The sequence below is a fragment of the Arachis hypogaea genome, chromosome 1 (assembly GCF_003086295.3).
Source record: "Arachis hypogaea cultivar Tifrunner chromosome 1, arahy.Tifrunner.gnm2.J5K5, whole genome shotgun sequence".
NCBI lineage: Eukaryota > Viridiplantae > Streptophyta > Magnoliopsida > Fabales > Fabaceae > Arachis > Arachis hypogaea.
Window position 1 is genome coordinate 801,213 of NC_092036.1, and position 15,909 is coordinate 817,121.

The window sequence follows — 15,909 nt, forward strand, 5'->3', positions numbered from 1 at the left end:
CCTCTATAAAATAAATAATTTAGTGAGTAGATTTGAAGATTTTACAATGAAGGAAGAAGAAAGTATAAATGACATTTTAACTAGGTTTATGAGTATAATAAACTCATTAATGTGTTATTTTAGTGTGAAATCAATAATTTTTTTTTTGGAATTATTGAACAAATATTCCTCAGTCAAATTATCCATGATTGTATTATCCAGCCTAACTTTTCTATTATAAAAGCTGCATTAAATAAGTTATCCAAATTATTGTTGTCTTGATAAGTGTTTTTAGTCATTTGTCGAAATTCATTTTTGAGTAGTCATAATGTCATATAGTGATGTAACACAATTTCTTTCTATACTAAATTAATGACCAGGTCTTATTTGCCATGGCCTTTTAAGATTTTCATTTTCTCTCACTTTCCAAGGGTGTAGAGATTACGGTCTCTGTTCTTGGACTGTTATCATGACAACTTGACATGTTTTATTTTCATTTTTCAAACGTCCCAAATTTTAAATCTTGAATTATACCCTTCATTCACTTTTAACTCGTGATTGGTATTATAATGTACCTTAGAACGGCTGTCTACACATTACAGGCAGCAATAAATTCTAAGAGAGGATGAATTGAGGGGGTAGATATGCTAACATAAATGAAGGCATGGTCACTACATTTTAAAATTTTCCTCTTGTCCAAAGTCACGATTCTCACGAACCAATCAAGGACCAGAGCTTGAAAGCTTCAGAAGATTGAAAATTAATAAAAGATCTCAACAAATTATGATTACCATCAACGTTCATATCAAGCAACTTGCTTTAAATGATGTGTACTACACGTTTGTATATATATGGCCACTTGATAAAGGAGCAATTTTTTGAACCAAAGCTACATGAAAGATTAATGAGCTGTTGGTGTTTGGTAGTGGTCACCGAATCAAATTTCCTATACCCAATGAGTCACTTTTTAACCTCTAAAAATAGATGTGTGCTGTGTTAGGTTTCCCAATATTGTAACAATCTTACTATGATCAATTCTTAGTTGACAGTTAAAAAGTGAACAGATCTTACTACTTACCAATTACAAGGGATTTAATATGTATAGTTGCATACTAGTACCTCAATTTTGTGATCTTGAAAAGGCTATTATCTATCATTAATAATTAATAATCACTACATTGATTAACAGAGACAGTTATCTCACCCGTTCAGCTTAATATAACGCTAGTGATTTATTAAATTACATAAACTGGGTCAACAAGTCAGCAAATGAGGATTCCACATATAAAATATAAGATAGGATTATTTACTTAAGTGCAAGAACATTGTTGGCAAGCAATGAGATATGGGGTAATGGAGGATTATTGTCGGATTTCAAGAAAAAAATAATTCAAACTCTTTAGTGACTAGACACATCGGAGCAGTAGGTGAGACCAAGATTCTGATGTGTTTCATTCAAATAAAAGAGATAACAAGAAAGGGCAGAAGGTTTGGTAAAGGAAAGTTTTAAAAAATAAATAAAGGATCCAATATATAATCCCCTTTTGAGGAATTTGCTCAAGGTCCATTTGTCTGCTTTGAGTTTGTGGATTCCATTGATCTATTCTGTTTCGCGTCCTTTATTTAATTATTTATTTTCTTTTCTAAAAGTTTATCCGTTGTTTTCTCTCATAAAAACCTCAACGAAAAAGCACAAACAAACAATTTCTCTCATTCTCATTTTTATTGTTTTTCCAACTGGTAGTGCAAGTCAAGTCCACTTCATCCTCAGCAAAACGCACCAATTCTGGGTGTTCCCAAAATCCAGTCCCCACTTTCATGTTTCTTTTTTTTTTTTAAATAATTCCACACACCCATACTCCAGTAATTTCTTAAGCAATGAAACTTGCCAGTGTTTTCAAACTCCTGTCCCAAACCGAAAAATCATGTGCCCCCTTCGCATGTTCATGGATCTGAGTTTCCAGTAACCAAGCCTAAGAGACTCCCAGAGATAGAATCATCGGATAAACAACTAACAGAAAAGAAAAAAAATGTTATCAGCAGAAAAGGGCAGCACAAAAGGACAAGCATGGTTAGAATTATAATACCTTTCTTTCTTCCTATTTTGTTTCGTAAATTCATTCTCTTAGTAGATTTTCTCATATACCTTACTTTACAGGTTCTGCACCACTGGATTGCCAAGCGACATTGTAGTAGAAGTGGATGACATGACCTTCCATCTTCACAAGGTAATCTTCTCATGTGCATACACTAACAACATTGTAGTTAAACTCTTTCTTTACTTTATTTTTTTTTTTCAATACCAATTTCAGTTCCCTTTGATGTCAAAAAGTCGAAAGCTACACCAACTTATAACCCAGCAAGAAGCAACTCATTCCTCTGTCGCCAGAACCCAAACAAAAGATGAAGACGACTACGATGAAGACGAAATAGTGGAAGAACAATGTCACGTGACTTTCACGGGGTTTCCTGGTGGCTCAGAGGCGTTCGAGACGGCGGCAAAATTCTGTTATGGCGTGAAGATCGACCTGTCCCCTTCCAATGTGGCTTCACTCCGTTGCGCTGGCGAGTTTCTCGAGATGACGGAGGATTACTCGGAGGATAACCTGGTGTCCAAGACGGAGAGGTTTCTCTCTCAGCAGGTGCTCAAGAGCCTCAAGGACTCCGTCAAAACCCTAAAATCATGCGAGAGAATCGTACCTATGGCGGAAAACCTCGGCATCACGCAGCGCTGCATCGACGCCGTGGTTTCAAGAGCATCATCTTCGGATCCCACGCTGTTTGGATGGCCAGTAAGCGACGGAGTTGGCGAAGCCGCTCGTGGATCCGTGTCCAAACAGGTTCCACGGAACGGAATCGATGCTGTAGCTGGTGGGAGAAGGAAAGGCGGTTCTGGTGGAGGTGGTGCGGATTCGTGGTTCGAGGATCTCGCGGTTCTTTGTTTGCCGTTGTTCAAGCGGTTGATTGTTGCGATGAGAAGCGCGAATCTGACTCCTGAGATTATTGAGAGCTGTGTTATGTTCTATGCGAAGAGACACATTCCCGGCGTTTCGAGATCGAACCGGAAGCCGGTGCCATCATCGTTGACGGAGGCGGAGCAGAAGGAGCTTCTGGAAACGGTGGTTTCGTACCTTCCTTTGAAGAGGAGTTCGAGATTGCCGTCGGCGACGGCGACGAGGTTCCTGTTCAGGTTGCTCCGAACGGCAAACATACTGAACGCTTCGGAGGCTTGCAGAGACATGTTGGAGAAGAAGATAGGATTGCAGTTCGAAGAGGCCACACTCGATGACCTTCTCATACCGAGTTATTCGTACCTCAATGAAACGCTTTATGATGTGGAATGCGTAGAGAGGATCTTGAGTCACTTCTTGGATGGCTTGGAAGCGAGAATCGAAGCTGGAGAAATCGATGGTGGTGGTGAAGGCAGTGCCGCGAGGTCACCCGCGCTTATGCTTGTAGGAAAACTCTTCGACGGTTACCTTTCCGAGATAGCTTCGGACGCGAATCTCAATGCTGAGAAATTCTACAACTTCGCGATCTCACTTCCGGATCAGGCCAGGCTATTGGACGACGGTCTCTACCGTGCCATTGATGTGTACCTCAAGGTATTGAACTTGGCATTCTGCTATAAAATTCAGTTTCAGATTTAGTGTCACTCAATTTTTAGGGGAAGGATTCGGTTTGATATTTCTATTTCTTCATTTGCTTATTCGGATTCGGATTCAGCTAAGGATAACGAAATTCGATTACTGTTTTGATTTTTAGGCACATCCATGGCTATCAGAATCGGCGAGGGAGAAGATTTGTGGATTGTTGGATTGCCAGAAACTCACAGTCGAGGCGTGCACGCACGCGGCGCAGAACGAGAGACTCCCACTGCGAGCAATGGTTCAGGTGCTGTTCTTCGAGCAGCTTCAGCTACGGCACGCCGTCGCCGGAACACTGATAGCGGCGGAAGCGGCGACGGTGGAGCCAGGGAGGCTCTCCGCGGCGGCGCTGGAGAGAGAAGGGGAAGAGGAAGAGGGAGTGGAAACGTTAGACTTAGAAGATGGGGGCTCACAGGTGCAGGAGGAGAGGAGTACGTGGCGGGCTGCTGTGAGGGAGAATCAGGTGCTGCGCCTCGACATGGATAGCATGAGGACGCGGGTGAATCAGCTAGAACGCGAGTGCTCCTCTATGAAGAGAGTGATCGAGAATATAGACAAGGCGGGCCCAAATGGAGGCGGAAATGGTGGTGGTTGGAGGGCGGCGCTGGGAAGGAAGTTCGGTTGCAAGTTCAAAACGCAGGTTTGCGATTCGCATGAGTCGACGGTGGTTGATGCACGCAAGGGACGCCACCAACAGCAGCAACAGCATCATCCCCATCATGAATAGGCAGCACGCTAAACTTGCTGTTTGGCTCGTCACGTGAGGATCTTATTGTTGGAGTAAATTTGATTTGATGGGATCCCTCCTGTAATTTTGATTAATTAATATAAATAAACTTATCATATATTTGTTCCATTCTGTATAGTACACAGTTATGAGAATCGAATATATGGAGGTAAGTTTTAAAGTAGTCACTAAACTTGCACTCGAATCTTAAAATGATCCATAAAATTAATAATTTTTTAAATTTGTCCGAAAAATTACACTTATTTTTCATTCATTCGAATCTTAAAAGAACGTCGTTTTGAAAAAAAAAAAAAAAAGACGTAACATAGACCCCCAATTCGAACGAAAAAATAAAAAAAGTGTAGCGTAGAAACCCCTCCCCCCTCCCTCCCAATTCCTTTCTGTTCCATTCCCATTCTCATCCCAACCTTCTTCTTTCCCTTCTCCTTCTTCTTCTCCTTCTCCTTTTCCATCCCTATTCTCTTTTCTTTCTCCTTCTCTTTCTCCATCTCCTTCTCCTTCCCTTAGCGTAGAACCACTCTCTTCCCAATTCCTAATTTGTTCCATTCCCAACCTTTTTCTTTTCTTTCCCCTTCTCCATCCCCAACCCCTTCTCTTTTCTCTTCTCTTTCTACTTTTCCAACCTTCTCCTTTTCCTTTCATATAATCATATATATCTTTTGGTTGTTGTTGTTAACGCTGCTAGATGAGAAGGTGAAGATGAAAGAAGAGGAAGAATTAGAGGCCGGTGGTTGTTGGTACTGCGCGGCAAAGGTTAAGCGACGGACAATGTGAGAGTGGGAAGAGTAGTGTTCAAGATTTTATTGATTTCAAAAATTTTGTTAATAAATTTGCCATTTTTTTTTTGTTTGCAGTGATGGTTGTTGATAGTAAAAAATTTTAAAAGAATTTTCGGTCTGAGATTCTAGATGGCGAAAGTACAGTAGCCGAAAGCATCACTAGTTTACGCTCTGACATGAGTAGCATGGGGCACGTAAAATTCCAGATGAGTTGAATATTTTGAAATAAAGTTAGTTGCATGACCCGTTTAATTAGAAGAGGAAGGGGAATGGAAAGGAGAAGGAGATGGGGAAGGGGAATGGGAAGGGGAAGGGGAAGGTTGGGGATAGGGATGAAACAGATTAAGAATTGAAAGAGAAGGAGAAGGAGATGGAGAAGGAGATGGGGATGGGGATGGAAAAGGGGAACGGGAAGGGAAAGAGAAAGGGAAAGGGGTAGGTTGGGGATGGGGATGAAACAGATTGGGAATTGGGAATTGGGAGGGCAAGGGGCTGGTTCTACGCTACACTTTCTTTTTTTTTTTGTTCAAATTGGGGTCTACCTTACGCTTTTTTTGTTCAAAACGACGTCGTTTTAAGGTTCTGATGAACAGAAAATGTCTCAAGCACTACTATGAGTTTCGGAGTACAATTTCGAGGACGAATTTAAGAAATTATTAATTTCATGGATCACTTTGAGACTTGAGTGCAAGTTCAAAGACTACTTTAATGCTTAACTCGAATCTACGATCAAACTATCAGATTATTAGGTGATCAAACTATTAGATTATTAGATCGCTGAATCATTAATTCAATTAAAATTTGGGTCATTAGTTGATTCGATTTTATATAAATAAAATATATAAAATAATAAAATTTAAAATATATATTTTTATTAATATTTTAATTAAAATTAAATTTTAAATTTTAAAAATAACTAATAATATTGATAATCTAATCGGTACACATTTTTACTAATATTAATACATCACTTAATTAATACAAAGTGTATCATCTAACCATAATATCTGTGATTTTAATACTAATATCAAAATAGATAATCTTAATCACAACACTAGCATTAAAATAAATCAAATAAATTAATAAATTTTTAATAAACTTTATATTTCTATTAATAATGATACATTATTAAAAATAGGGTTTAACTAATATGTGCCTTAAGATGGTTAAAAGTACAATAATAAGCTTATTACTAGTGAAAAATTTTAAATGTTTGTATTTAATGAATATGAAATAAATGCATTAAAAACTTAAATTGTTTATGTTTTTAATCAAAAAATTATTTTGTAATATTAATATATGTTCTTAGGACACATAATAAATCCTTAAAAATACAATTAATTTAAAAAATAGAGAATATAAAATTAAAATTAAATTAGATATCTATAAAATTATTTAATTCAAGGTTTACTAAATTAAATTAGCTTATTATTAGCGATCTTACTTAATCTTAACTAAATTTTGTGCTGTTATACTCTAATTTACTCCTTTTTCTAGAACTTTTTTACTTTCTAAAAACTCTGCTAAATTCATGAGAGTTTGTTATCTGCTTTTGCTTCTAAGAATAATGAGTACCTAAAGTACTTATTTTTATGGATTTTGTAAAAGAGTGTGTGAGTGCTTGTGAGAAGCTCTCAATCCTGTTTGTCTAGTATTGCCAAGTTGAAAGTTTTGAGATCTTTGAAGCTCAATTCTTATTTTTTTTTTTATCTCGGCTCATGATATTTCAGCTTACCCAGTGTATTTTCTTTTTATTAGTTTTTTTGTTGAATAAATCCCCAAAATGGTCCTCGAGATTGGGTTCGTGCACCAATGTTGCCCCTCAGTTTCTAAATACTCTAAATGCACCCTCCAATTTGAGCTCCGTGCGAAATCCTGGTCCTTCCACTCAATTCCGGCATGACTCAGCAGCTGGAGCGCTGAGCTGGCGGTTCCACCACCTCCACGTAGGCTTCATCACCCTCCACGATCACCATTATTCCTCCAATTCTCCCAACGGAGCCATTACCCTTCTCTTTTCTTCCAATCTTCCTTTCTCTTTCTCCCTTCCTCAAGCATTGTAGCCCTTTCCATTGGCCTAAGGCTGAACCACCACCGCGAGCCACCATAGCCTCCATCATTTGCGACCACTGCGTCCAACCTCCTCCCTCTATCCTCTCCTTCCCCATCATGTCCAGAGTCGTCGAGCTTTCTTCCTGGCGAACCACTTCCGCCGGGCCCGAGTTTACTGTCGCCGCCAATCTGCCATCTTCATCACCCTCTTCCACGCACCGAACCCTAGTCCTATCGCAGCTTCCAGCATCTCCATCGCCACCACCATCACCTCCGGCCTTTACCCAACACCGCCACATCTTCCTCCCCCATTTCCTCTTCTCAGCTAAAGAGTCGAGTACCTTCATCTTTGTTCCTCATCACCGAACTACTGCTACCGCAATAGCCGCTGCAACCACTACTCTGCCAGTGTCATCCCCTCATCTGCTTCTCCTTGTCATTTCCATCACCCATGATGACTAACCCTCCTCTCCTTTCTCACGTTTCAGTTTGCCTTCTTTTCCTGTCTGACCACCTCCAACTTCTGCTATTAGTTTAGGTTTATTTAGAATTTAGTTTTAATTTTCACCAGTTTTAGGCTTAGTTTAGTTTAATTATATGTTTTAATTGATTTTAGGTGGTTATGATAGGTTAATTTAGTTTGTTGGATTCTGATTGTTGCTGAAAGTATATGGAAATATTCTCCAAACTTGAGGAAGAAGAGAAAAGAATAGAGGAAGAAGAAAAGAGAAAGGGTTGCGGCGGTAGTTCTGAGGTAGTGATCTGAAGGTTGGTGAACTGAGAAAAGGAAAGGACTGGAATGCTTGAGGAAGGGAGAAAGAAAAGGAGGATTGGAAGAAGAGAGAAGGGTAGTGGCTCAGTTGGGAGGAGAGGAGGAACGATGGTGATGGTGGAGGGTGATGAAGCCCATGTGGAGGTGGTGGAACCACCAGCTCAGCGCTTAGGCTGCTGAGTCATGCCCGAATTGGGTGGAAGGACCAGGATTTCGCACGGAGCTCAAATTGGAGGTGCATTTAGAGCATTTAAAAACTGAGGGGCAACATTGGTGCACGGGTCCAATCTGGAGAACCATTTTGGGGATTTACTCGTTTTTTGTTCCCACAAAAATTGCATATCATCCTATGTAATTTTTTCAATAGTGAATCGGATAATTTGAAGCAACTTAAAGTATATTCTAAAATTACCGATCCTACTGCCTTTACAAATTTATAAGTTGAATAGTTGATCATTTAACATAACATGATTCTCATTAAAAATGACAATGGTAACTACTTTTAGTGTTACTGCAACGTTAAAATATATAATTTTCTACTTTTTAAACATATTAATTAATTTACTAAATTAGAGGAATGGATACTCTTAATTGTTAAAAAGAAAATTGAAAGAGTAAATGTAATTTCTAATCTTTTATTGTTCTTTCTCTCATATTTTTTCTTAGTTCCACTTATAAAATTAATGGTGAGAAATTACACTTTATTTCTTCAATTGTTAAAAAAATTTGAAAAGATTTATTCCCCTAAATTAGAAAAAAATAGTTCAACACAAAACAGTTGTGTTTTGGAAGAGGCTTGGGAGTGGTTTACCTTGAACTGTTTAGTCGCTGAAATCGCTTTTTAATTGCAAAGGCTAATTGTTGAAATTGCATTTTAATTAGTTTTTAAAAGAGAAATATTAGGCGATTAATGGTTTACGTTGTTTGCTTTACATTTAAACATTAGCTGACTCTCATTTTTTATTTTTTACACTAAAAATATTGATCCCTTGGTATTTTTCTTTTTAAAAAACTATGCATTATTTTAATTTTATAATATTATTGTTTATACTCTGACCCATGATTCAACCAAACCCAAATTGAATAAAGTCCAATCTGCAGATGTTATTTGGATCAATATTTATCCGATCTCATAAAAATCAGTCATAACGACATGAGTTTAGCCCTACTTATCTAAATAAGTAACTGATTTCTAGTATCTCTCTCATTAATTTAGAAGGGAGATCTCAACAAATTCTCTACCAAAAACGAATAATCAATCCACCTTCAAAGGTGTAACTACTCAAAAGGTGGTTATTGACTCTATGTCTACACTTATAAATATCTTAACAACTTCAGGTATAATTCGAACTCTAATCTACAAAAAATCTGCCTAAAATCCTTGCTAACTTAAATATCAGAGTCCATTGCAGGTACCATCCCTACCTCCTCACGAGGAACTCGAACGACAGCACCTCAACACCAGAAGACATCGAACGCTACCACAAAAGAAGTCTAGACCTCACGTTCAAGCCCAAACTCATCTGTTTCAGGTGACCTTCGGAACATTGGCTCCGTTACTGGGGACCTGGTATTCAACATTGCACGATGGCAGACAACATTTCGAAAGATGGATACACGACTTCCGATTCTGAAGCCCAAGAAGAAAAGTAATATAACGATGAGCGAGCATTAGTCATACCTCCCTGAGTCGATAAAGAAAAATGTGTTGCCAAAGACGCACATTCGTCAAACCCAGAAGGAAACAGGATAAGCTCAAAAGTTCATCGACCTGAAGGGTCTGGGTCAAGAGATCTCACAAAAATATGGGACTCATCTACGAACATCAAAGTCGGATGGAACAAATCGAACAGGAGCTAGAGAGACAACGAGAATCTGAAAGATCCCTGAGAAGGGAGGTACAACGGCGAAGGAAATTAGAAGAAAACTCTTGAAAATAGAATCCGACTTAAAGAATAGGAAAACCCGAGCTGACCGAGAAGAAATGCCTCTAGCAGGGGAAGATCCGTTCATAGAATAAATCATGCAAGCCAAAGTTCCTCGAAACTTTAAAAGCCCAGACATAGACCTCTATGACGAAACGACCGATCTAAGACATCATTTGAGTAATTTCAAAAGTCGTATATATTTGACAGACGGGTCGGATGCAACTCGCTGCAAAGCTTTTCCAGCTACGTTAACCAAGGTAGCAATGAAATGGTTCGATAGTCTACCACCCAAATTGGTAGACTTGAAGGTATCACACCTATACTTCGCTATAAGTTTTCCTTGTTGACATCTATCGAAAGATTCGTCACACAAAAGATTCTACATCCTAAACCAATCAAAAACAAGAAAGGCAGAAGTCGGTCAGAATACTACAAATATCATAAAATCTATGACCATTCTACCAATGATTGCTATTATTTAAAAAGTGTGATCAACAAATTGACTAGAGAAGGTGAGTTGGATAGATATTTAGCAGAAATGTATATTTTTTCTATTTAAAAAATGTGGCCAACAAAGAGAAAAAATATTTATTCGTAAATAGAAATTGCAAATATTACCCCCACTTTCTCATAGGAAACTTGAACAGTGACACCTTGATACTAAATAATGTCAAACACTACCTTAAAAGAAGTTTGGACCTCATGTTTAAATCCAAACTCATTTGTTTAAGATAACCTTAAAAACAATTATTTATTTAAATGTTGTTAAAATATCTCATTTTTCTTATGTTATTGGTCTTAAAAAAACCACTTAAGTAAATATGCTCTCTTTTCATTTTCTTTATAAAATAAAGACTAAAGATATAGAATCGTTAACATTTTCTTTAAAAAACTATTGGTCACTTAAATTTTATATTATAGAATTATAAAAGATTTAAAATCAATTATATTGCACTTTAATTAGGAGGTTTTTTTCGTTGAATTTTTTTTAGAAGTGAAAAATAAAATAAAATTTAGTTAAAATACAAAAGACAAAATAAAACGTCAAAATATTTGATTTAAAAATAATCCTAATTAACTTTTTTTCCACACAATACAGTTAATACTTCTCTTCATGCCAATTCCTTTAAATGAATAACCTAAGTTTTGAAATCCGAATAAGTTATCCAACCACTCTAATCGCTAGTTCACTAATTCAGTCGTGAACTCGTGATTCAACTAAAATAACATATAAAATTATAAATATACACAAAAATATAAATATATTTGATTATAAATTCTAAAAATATACTATTAAAAATATAGTACCAAACAACCAACTAAAATTTTATAATCTTATATAAGTAAAAGAGTCAAATACAAAAGAAAACAATTAAATATTAAAGATCAACATCAAAATTTATATCTGTATAAAATTTATGATACTATATATTATATGTTATTGAATAACAAACAATAAGTACCACACACAAAAAAATAATCAGTATAATTATATCTTATTCCAAGGTTTTTTTATTTAAAAAATATATTTTACATCTTTTACTTTTTAATATATATATATATATATATGTATTTTTAAATTAGATGTATTATATTGATAATATCTTAAAGATAGATGCAATTTGTCACAAAAAAATAAATATTAACAACAAATCTTGTGAATAATAATAAAAGCTTTGTTTGTAGGCCAAAGCTCAAATGCCAATGAATTATAACCATATTTTTAATAAACCATAATTATCAAAATCAGCTCGATTTGGTTGGTTCAATCAAAATCCTAATCATCCAATTATTTGGTTGGATCGAGTCATTTGTTGGATCGTCTAAGTATTAAACCCGTAGAAAACTAGGTCGATTCAATCAGTTTTTAGCTAAATTGGTGACCTGATCAATTTATATTTACCCAAACCAAAGCATGCTTAAATTTTGTTTAAAAAAATTTGAAAATGGTGTCGTTTCTAGGTAAATCCCCAACTCCCTAATGCCCTAATCTAATGCTGATCACCCACAACCCTTAACGTCTCTCTTCTCTCTCGTCTCTTTCTCGTCACTCTCTCCCTTAAGCTCAAGTTCTGTCACAGTCTCATCTCTCTCACTATGGCTCTCACACTCAAGCTCTCGGGTTTCTGGTCTCTCTCAGTACTTCGGTTTCGCACCTGATCGTCGTTGTCACTCTCTACGTCGTCACTGTCTCGCACTCAGTCACATGCATTTCCCGCAATCGTCATCGCTGTTGGCAGAAGCAGCAAGTCTCGAGGATGATCGTCATCACTCTTTTCCTCATTGTTATCTCCCATTCAGACGCGCGCATTCCCAGCGCTAGTCGTCATCGATAGCAGAAGTAGCGAGTCCCAGTGCTGGTTGTTGTTATCATCTTCTTGTTTTAAGTCTCGCTATCAACTTCCACCTCCTCGTTACCTTTCTTCATGTAACCAAAAGCTGGTATTTGATTTGGTGAGTTTTAACAAATTTTTTTGTTCTTTCAGTTTCAATTTTGTTGCTGAAAGTTGAATTTGCTGCTAAAAGTTAAATGTGTTGCTGAAATTTGTTACTGATTATCATAATTGAACCTTAAATTTATTGCTATCTTTCTGAAATAATCCCTTAGCTTATAATTTTTGTTGCTAAAAATCATCACTAGCTAAATTTGTTACTGATTGAACTTTGAATTTGTTGTTATCTTGCTAACTAATTACTTAGTTAAATTTTTTTGGCTACAAATCAACACCGAGTCGAATATGTTGTTGATTATTATCAGTTATCACTGAACTTTGAATTTGTTGCTGTCTTGTTAAAATAATTACTTAACTAAATTTTTTTGTTGCTAAAAATTATCATAGTTGAATTTGTTGCTGTACGAATATATTCGAATTTGGTTTCTAGTTAGTTTGTTAATCATGAGCAAAATGTTGGTCAAACTCCAAATTTATCCTATGAAGATGTAGACGCCGACTTTGATATTACCCCTTGGTAGGGATGGCAAACGGGTCGAAATCCGCCGACTCAGCCCACATAACCCGCCATAAAATATAGATTGGGTTGGAAATTTGAAACCATCAAACTTAAAAAGCTCATCTAACCCGCACCGCCTAATCAGCGGGGCAAGTGGACTTTCTGGATGGGCTAGGCATTTTTTTTTTCATGGCCATTTTTTTACAAATTTTTATGATGTTATTGATCTATAAGAAAATGAAGATGATAATTGAAGATGTTTTAAGTTATATTTTGGATTATGTTTTATGTTTGATTGATTATAAACTTGAATATGTTTAATTATATGTTTTGGACAATGTTTGTTTTGCTTTGTACAATGTTGGTTTTATTATTTTGTTTCAAAAAACTTAGTTTATGATTATATCGGTTACATATTTATAATTATAAAGACTTTAATGTTTGTGAATTTAGAAATTATAATTTTTTTATATCTTTAGAAATTATATATATTGTTTAATATTTAATAGTTTATAAAAAAAAGAGAGAAATTCAAGACCACCTCACTAGGCGGGCCAGCCCAGCCCGCCAGATGACGGGTTTTTGGCCGAACGGGACAGACTTTTTCGTTTGTCACCCCTATTCCTTAGAAGTACTTTATACTAGTGACTAGTTTTTTTTTGTATTATTAGTTATGTCTAAAAATTGATACTTAATTGTTATTAATATTGTTAGAATATAATTAGGATAAGTTAGAATCAATTAGTATTATTTAGTATATCTGAATATTTATTATAGGAGATTATGTCTTTATTATTACGATTTTCTTAGTACCTATAAATACCCTTTATATTGTATCATTCCAGACAACTTGAATAGACAACTTGAATAGACTCAATAATACACAAATGCTTTCTCCAATTTAGTCTCTTGTTTCTAACAAATATGTTTATAAAGATATGCGTTTAATTTAATTATATTTTTATATTTTTGTTTAATTATAATTGAATTAAGAGAATAAACCAATAATCTATCGATTAAACTAGTAATTCAGTGACTCAATCATATAAGTGGGTCACTTACCAATTCGATTCTGATATCTATGTAATAAACCTTTTCTTCCGCATTAGCCGCCACACTCATTTCAAGATATTTGCATCATTTCATTGATGTTTCCATCAACTCTTACCTCTCATTGCTACCCACAAACAACGGAAACAAAATAAAAGAAAACTTTTTCTTCCGTATTTGGCTCATTCTCTCATTACTCATCGATTTTCTCACGCACATCGTTCCGCCACTGTCCTCACCTTCCTTATAATTTCGGTCTTATTTCTTTTGCTACTCACTCTGCCGTTGTCTGCCTTGACTCTTTCTTTTCACCGTCTCTAACTTCGTGACTAATACTATTTTGCCTTTTTCCTTTTCTTGCATTTGATTATCTATATCTGTAGATCTGTCTCTCAGTTTCTCGCGTTGATTCTTTTCTTTTTCTTTTTTTCACCAACAAAAAGCATCATTTTGTTAAAACTGTCCGATTTTCAATTCGATCCAATTTACCAATTTTCGGATGATTTTTTGGTTTACCACCGATTCAAAAATTAGATGATTCTAGTGACGAATCGAACCAGATTAAATATTGATTTCTAATTGAACTAGTTTGATCGGCTAGTTCGCACGGTTTCAAAACCTTTTCAATAACTAGTAGTCTATCTACATTTTTTTTCTTTTTTATATATGGTATATATTATAAAATGATAATCATTATTAAATTAGTCAAAATTTTAAGAATAAAAAAGAATATATTTGTTGCGTCCCGGCCCAGCTGATCTCATAGCCGATCCGGCCCAACACATGATCTGACCCGACCCGAGCGGACAGTCAGCGGGACACCACACTCCCGGACCCTGACCCAAACACCTCTCCTCTAGGGAGCCAGCTACTTGACAGCTAGGGTTAGAAAAGTTCCAGGAAGGTGGGTCTGCCCTCGTAGGACCCACCCCAATGGGGAGAGCCCTACCCCTCCCCCAAGGTACGTCACTACCACCACTACTCACTGCCATATGTAATATTTTCTGACTTGAGCGTCAGAGTGTCATTACAAGTGGCTTCCCCCATACTTCACGAAGAGCTCGGGAGATCGTCTACCCACACGTCTCGTACAAAGGCCAAGATCCAAGCTAGTATCCACCTCCTTACTTGGAGCATCTCCTCAACCCGTCCGGAGTACTGAAGAACCGAACAATATTCAACATGTTTATGAATACTTTTTGATATTTCTAATTTTTTTAATTGTATATTTCAAGAATAATATTAGTTGACCGATATTATTTTCTTATTTTTTGTCATACATTTAAACCAGCATCAGCCAACTCTTTTTTTTTTGTTTTTTACACTAAAAATATTAGCCTCGGCATTTTTCTTTTAACCTGTGGTTCTATCTCCATATATCGATATATAATATTTGTACGTGTAGCTCTTATTAGAAAATCCAAGACAATAAATTATATAGGAAAAACAAACAAAACAAAAGATGAAACATGAATTAAATACCCAAAAAACTTTGTTAGCCTATATAACATAACAAGCATATATTAATGTTCGTCATCGCACAATACTCTATAATTCTCACATAACACATACACTACTAATCTGTCTCTCGTTTTGAAAAAGGTTGACGGCGGTGAAAAGATCAATAAAACCAAAGTAAAACAAAAAAGAAAGAAACACTAAAATTGATACTAAAAATTACGAATTTACTTTTGTAAAGAGGAAATGCTGTATTATGAAAAAGGCAAATGAAATAAAAGTTTTATGTGATACTAAGATATGCAGAATTTCATTAGCAAAGATGGCACCACCAACGAGTGCAAATCTGTAATGATCAATATTGACATCACATAAAGTTCTTATTTCATTTGCCTTCTTCATGTATAACTTGTTTTCTTTGCAAAAACGAGTTAAAATTTTTTTTTAGTATCAATCTTCTTCATCTCTCTCTTTTGTTTTTCTTTGATTTTCATGATCTTTTCACCACCACCCTTCATTTTCAAAACAAGAAGTAGATTTGTAG

The 15,909-nt window shown here is 36.0% G+C and overlaps 1 protein-coding gene and 1 long non-coding RNA gene across 2 annotated transcripts; one reads left to right on the forward strand and one right to left on the reverse strand.

Annotated features, from left to right (window-relative positions):
• Positions 1 to 1,822: 1,822 nt before the first annotated feature.
• LOC112788910 (uncharacterized) lies at positions 1,823 to 2,342 on the reverse strand. Its single transcript, XR_003196132.3, has 2 exons — positions 2,126 to 2,342; positions 1,823 to 1,990 (listed from the first exon to the last, which is right to left on the reverse strand). It is a non-coding gene; the product is annotated as an uncharacterized lncRNA (long non-coding RNA).
• Positions 1,914 to 4,537, forward strand: LOC112788900 (BTB/POZ domain-containing protein At5g66560). The gene is made up of 4 exons (XM_025830581.3): positions 1,914 to 2,050; positions 2,138 to 2,207; positions 2,292 to 3,584; positions 3,745 to 4,537. The coding sequence occupies exons 1-4, from the start codon at positions 2,010 to 2,012 to the stop codon at positions 4,351 to 4,353; spliced, it is 2,013 nt and encodes a 670-aa protein (XP_025686366.1). The 5' UTR covers positions 1,914 to 2,009; the 3' UTR covers positions 4,354 to 4,537.
• The last annotated feature ends 11,372 nt before the right edge of the window (positions 4,538 to 15,909 follow it).